Here is a 5,766-nt window from a genome sequence, read left to right as displayed (position 1 = left end):
AGTCATGGAACAAATCATTCCTAAGCATTGGGAGCTAACAAGAAGAAGAGGTATACAGCTGCTCAAAGTCAAGGGGGTGGTGGCTGGAAGTTACAACGAAGGAAATTCCAGTTATCCTGTCATGGATTTTTTTTTTTTTAATGCCATTTGAGTAGCTAAAAATGGGAACAGATTGCCCAGAAGGGTGGTGGAATCTCCAGCCTTGGGGATATTTAGAGCTTGACTGGACAAAGCCGTGAGCAACCTGATACAGGTAACTGCTCTGAGGAAGAGGTTGAACCAAATGACTTTCAAAGGCCTCTTTTAACCTAAATTATACTGTGATTTATGGGTAGGAGAGAAGATATAACTCTTTGGTGTCTTGACTAGTAAAATATTAATTACATTGCCTGATTCTTTTTCCCCCCTGCCCTCTCCAAGGCAGGAAAAAATGAGCCTTAGAAAGTACTGTAGGACATAAGCAGAGCTGACAGGGTTCTTACACCAGCCAAGTACTGAGGGGTAGTTCGGTGGCAAAATGGGGGAATGTAAAGTATGGGGTTCCCTAGAAGGTTTCTTCCGTGTCTGATTCCTTTTGAGGTTCCCACTAGTGCTTTAGAAGTTACAGCAGCAGGAAACAGGGAGAGTTGCAATACAGTGGATGACAGTAGGAGTTTGACAAGGTAGGTGACTGGTGTGGAACATGTGAAAAGAAAGACAAGAGGGACCTGTGTAAGCAGCTGCATTTAGTCTGCAATGATCAATTTAAATGGAGATGGGAGACAGCTGCAGACCTGGGTGCAGAGCATGAGTCCCTGGCTCCCATGAGCAGCTGAACAAACCTTGGTGAGTAGCTCTTGCATGGGCTTGTTCAGCTTCCTCTTGAATTCATTCACATTCTTAATACTGATAGCATCCTGTGGCACAGAATTCTGTACATACCAGTAATCTTTAAGTACCTCAAGTAAATGGCAGGTGTCAGAAGTTTGGGAATGCCTCGGTCTGTGTCCAGAGGACAGGCAGTGATGGATAGAATGACAGAGTCATAGAATCATTTTGGCTAGAAGAGACCTTTAAAGCCATTGAATCCAACTGTCCCCCAGCACTGCCAGGTCCCCACTGACCCTTGTCAGCACGACATCTCCACGGCTTGGAAACCCCTCCAGGGATGGGGACTCCACCATTGCCCTGGGCAGCCCTCAAGAGGAAGAAATTGTTCCTCAGGGCCAACCTCAACCTCCCTTGGCACAATAATTTGAGGCCATTTCCTCTTGTCCTGTCTCTTGTTCCTTGGGAGAAGAGCCCGACCCCCACCTGTCTCCAGCCTCCTTTCACAACTGGAGATGAGTTAGTTTTCAGAGGGACAGTGCAGGAAGATGATCGGACTGGTCACCTGGGTCCTTCCACCTACTATGTTTCTGGAGTCAGCTCACTCCCATCTACACACCCTATGCTGTGAGTGAATGTATTGACTTATTCCTCCCTCCAGTGCTCCAGCATGTTGGATCGTTGGTCTGTGATTTAAGGGAGGACTTTGGCTGATGGTTTGTCCTTCTTAGTTGGGCATGCAGTCAGCAGAAGTGGGGGTCTGCTACAGACCACCTGACCAGGAGGACCAAGTGGACAAGGCCCTTCATAGACAGATAGGAATTGCTGCTCGTTCACAAGCCCTGGTCGTCGTGGAGGACTTTAACCACTCCAATATCAGCTGGAGGGACAACACAGCAGGGCATAAACAATACAGGAGATTCCTGGAATTCATCAATGGTAACTTTCTCCTCCAAGCGATAGAGGAACCAGTGAGGAAAGGTGCCATGCTAGACCTTGTCCTCACCAACAGGGAGGGACTGGTGGGTGATGTCAAGCTCATGGGCAACCTTGGCTGTAGTGACCATGAGGTGGTGGAGTTTAAGATCCTAAGGTCATCAAAGAAGGGGGCTCTCCTCAAGCTTGAGACCCTGGACTTCAGAAGAGCCGTCTTTGCCCTCTTCAGGAACCTCGTTGGTAGAGTACCATGGGACAAAGTCCTGGAGGGATTTGGAGCCCAGGAAAGCTGGTTGACTTCCAAGGATCATCTCCTCCAACTCAAAGGCACTGCATCCCTAAAAAGAATAAATCAGGCAAAAATGCCTATATGATGAAAAAAAAAGGCCTATATGGATGAACAAGGAACTCCTGGCCAAAATCCAACACAAGAGGGAAATCCACAAAGGGTGGAAGCAAGGACAGGTAGCCTGGGATGATTCCAAAGAGATTGCTCACAAAACCAGGTTAGAAAAGGTAAAGCTCAGATGGAATCAGATCTGGCCAGGGACATTAAAAATAGCAAAAAAGGTTTCTACAGCTATACTGGAAAAAAAAGAAAAAGAGAGAATGTGGTGAGTCTCCAGGGGGATGCAGGTGACCTGGTTACTGAGGATAAGGAGAAGGCTCAAGTACTCGGTGACTTTTTTGCTTCTGTCTTCACTGATAACCACTTGAGCCACACCACCCAAGTCGCAGAGGGCGCTGGCTGCATCTGGGAGAGTGAAGAACCACCCAGGGTAGGAGCAGATCAGGTCTGGGAAGACCTAGAGAACCTGAAGGTGCACAGGTCCATGGGACCTGATGAGATACACCCATGGGTCCTGAAGGAGCTGGTGGCTGAAGTTGCTAGGCCACTAGCTATCATATTTCAGAAGTTATGGCAGACTAGCAAAGTTCCCACAGGTTGGAAAAGGCAAAACATAGCCCCCATTTTTAAAAAGGGAAGCAAAGGAAACCCAGAGAACTACAGATCAGTCAGCCTCACTGCTGTGCCAGGTAAAATCATGGAGCAGATCCTCCTGGCATCTGTACTAAGGCATAAGCAGATCCTTCTGGCACCTGTACTAGAGGTGATTGGTGACAGCCAACATGGCTTCACTATGGGCAAATTGTGCCTGACTGATTTGGTGGCTTTCTACAACAGTTACAGCTCTCGTAGTTATAGGAAGCGCAACTGATGTCATCTGCCTAGACTTGTACAAGGCATTTGACACTGTCCTGCATGACATCCTTGTCTGTAAGATGGAGAGACATGGACTTGATGGATGGACCACTCAGTGAATAAGGAACTGGCCAGAAGGTAGTATTCAAAGAGTTGGATCAACAGCTCAAAGTCCAGGTAGAGACCAGTGACAAGTGGAGTTCCTCAGGGGTCTGTTCTGCGTCCAGTGCTGTTTGACATCTTTGTCAGTGACATGGAGGGTGGCACTGAGTGCTCCCTCAGCAAGTTTGCCCATGACACGAAGCTGTGTGGTGTGGTGGACTCACTTGAGGGAAGGGAGACCATCCAGGGGGACCTTGACAGGCTTGAGAAATGGTCAATGCAAACTGTGTGAGGTTCAACAAGTGAAAGTGCAAGGTCCTGCACCTGGGTCACACCAGTCCCAGGCACAGTGACAAACTGGGTACAGAGCTGGTTGTGAGCAGCCCTGAAGAGCAGGACTTGGGGGTGTTCATTGATGAGAAGCTCAACACGAGCCGGCAGTGCGCTCGTGCAGCCCGGAAAGCTGACGGCATCCTGGAGTGCATCAAGAGGGGTGATTCTCCCCCTTTACTCTGCTCTTGTGAGACCCTTCCTTGGATGCTATGTCCTGTTCTGTTGTCCCCACCACTGAAGGGACCTAGATCTGTTGGAACGAGTCCAGAGGAGGCCACAAAGATGATCCAGGAGCTGGAGCATCTCTTCTATGAGGAAGCTGTGATTGTTCAGCCTGCAGAATAGAAGACTGGGAGGACCTTATAACTAACTGCCTTCCAATACCTGAAAAGAAGCTCCAGGACAGATGGAGAGGGACTTTTCACAAAGGTGTGCAGTAACAGGAAAAGGGGAAATGGTTTTAAACTGAAGGAGAGTAGGTTTAGACTAGATCTTAGGAAGAAGTTCTTCAGTATGAGGATGACAAGACTCTGGAATAGATTGCCCAGAGAGGTTGTGGATGCCTCTTCCCTGGAGGTGTTTAAGGCCTGGTTGGATGAGGCCTTGAACAACCTAGTCTACTTGAGAGGCAGAGAGTTTGGATTAGATGATCTCTAGGGTCCCTTCCAACCTAAACAATTCTGTTTAAAAAAACAAACAACCCCCAAAAAACCTGAATGGTTTTATGGTTGTGAGGCAAACCATTCAAAGCAATGGTGTGTTCTTAGCCTAAACTGAACAGTCTGTAAATGAGAGACCTGAAGATCTAAATCCTGAATTATGTGGTTCTACAAAAATGTTGTTAAAGTAGATATGATGAAGCTTTGTTGTTGTAGTAAATGTGATAATTCTGTGAGAAATCTGTAGGTGAATTTAGCATTAGGAATAATGGAGTTTTAGGTCTGCATTTATTGGATCGCTTTGTGACACTATCCCTTTATGGTTCATAGAATCGCAGAACAGTTTGAGCTGGAAAGGACCTTAAAGATCCTCTAGTTCCAACCTCCCACCGAGGGCAGGGACACTCCCATTAGAGCAGGTTGGTCAAAGCCCTGCCCAAGATGGCCTTGAATACTTGCAGGGATAGAACATCCACAGCTTCTCTGGGCAACCTGTTCCAAGCCTCATCACCCTGCCAGTGAAGAAATCCTTCCTTACATCTAATCTAAATCTCCCCTCTTCCAATTGAAAGCCATTGCCCCTTGTCCTGTAATCCTTGTAGTGATGGGGATTTTCTTGTACATGTCCCAGAGAAACTGAGCTGATGGGTGCAGATGTGTGAGTTATTGCCTGTGGGGTTGTTTGTCCCTTTTGGTCTCAGCATTGCATCAGGACTGTAGTGAGATTGTGCCATTTTTATCTCCCAGGAGTCATTGCCTTTTCTGGAGAGGATTATAAATTACTGGGAGTGGATTTATCAGAGCTGTCTGAGCTGGAGAGAGCACTGGAGGAAGCAGGGCTGGACAGTGTAATCCCTACCCTCTTCCTAGCAGAGGTGGTGCTCACCTACATGGAGAACAGCAGGTCGGTTGGGTTATCCTTTGTTGGCTGGGTGGCAGAATGAAAAGAACAACCTGCTTTGTGTGCACATCACCTGGGGCTCGGAGACCTGCTGTCTGATAAGTAAAGGCTCTGAAATTCTGTGGCAGTCACAGACGGCTCCATACATCACAGTTGTGATGGGGTAACTGATGTCCACATGACAACCTAAAAGGGAGGAGGAAAAAAAGAAGAGAAACCTCAAATGAGTTATTTTGAGTGTTTTGTTCTCATCTCCTGAATTCTCTGCACAGATGAGGGAGGAGACGTTTCTAAGTCCCTTCTCCTCTGTGTCACCTGTCAGGATGTGTTAACAGCAGCGTGCTTCATGGTGCTGCAGGAGGATGGATTGATTGCATCTGCCGTGCAGTAGACGAGCCCTCAGTTATTTACTTTCTTCTGCACAATCTGCTGGCAGGTCTGACGCCTTGATTGGGTGGGCAGCAGAGCATTTCTCACAGGCCTGCTTCCTGCTGTATGAGCAGATGTGCCCAGATGACCCCTTTGGCCGTGTGATGCAGCAGCATTTCAGGCAGCTGAACTCCACGCTTTGTTCCTTGGCACAGTACCCTGATGGCAAGGCACAGCAGAGGCGCTTTCTTGCACAGGTAGGTACCTGCAGTGCTGGGGCACACAGGAACCATGTTTTCCCTGGGAAAAACTGTAACCTTAAATCTGTCTGGAAGTCATAGGCCGTGTTGATGACAGGTCAGAGCAAACAGGGACGAGGCTGAGAGGCTGCCTTCTCTAGTAGTGTGAAGGTCCTAGTCATTCTCTAGTCATAGAATCACTATGGCTGGACAGGA

The 5,766-nt window shown here is 47.8% G+C and overlaps 1 protein-coding gene across 1 annotated transcript; it reads left to right on the top strand.

The window, feature by feature from the left end:
* Positions 1–1,544: 1,544 nt before the first annotated feature.
* On the top strand, positions 1,545–5,568 carry LOC103775494 (probable leucine carboxyl methyltransferase 1; the record flags this gene model as incomplete). Its single annotated transcript, XM_008942953.1, has 4 exons — positions 1,545–1,983; positions 3,175–3,258; positions 4,789–4,945; positions 5,379–5,568. Coding segments are annotated over exons 1-4 (870 nt in total), but the record flags the coding sequence as incomplete, so codon positions are not given.
* Positions 5,569–5,766: the final 198 nt, after the last annotated feature.

Source organism: Merops nubicus, unplaced genomic scaffold (genome assembly GCF_000691845.1).
Source record: "Merops nubicus isolate BGI_N331 unplaced genomic scaffold, ASM69184v1 scaffold7656, whole genome shotgun sequence".
Taxonomy (NCBI): Eukaryota; Metazoa; Chordata; class Aves; order Coraciiformes; family Meropidae; genus Merops; species Merops nubicus.
Note: the sequence above shows the minus strand (reverse complement) of the source record. Positions and strands in the feature narration are given on the sequence as shown.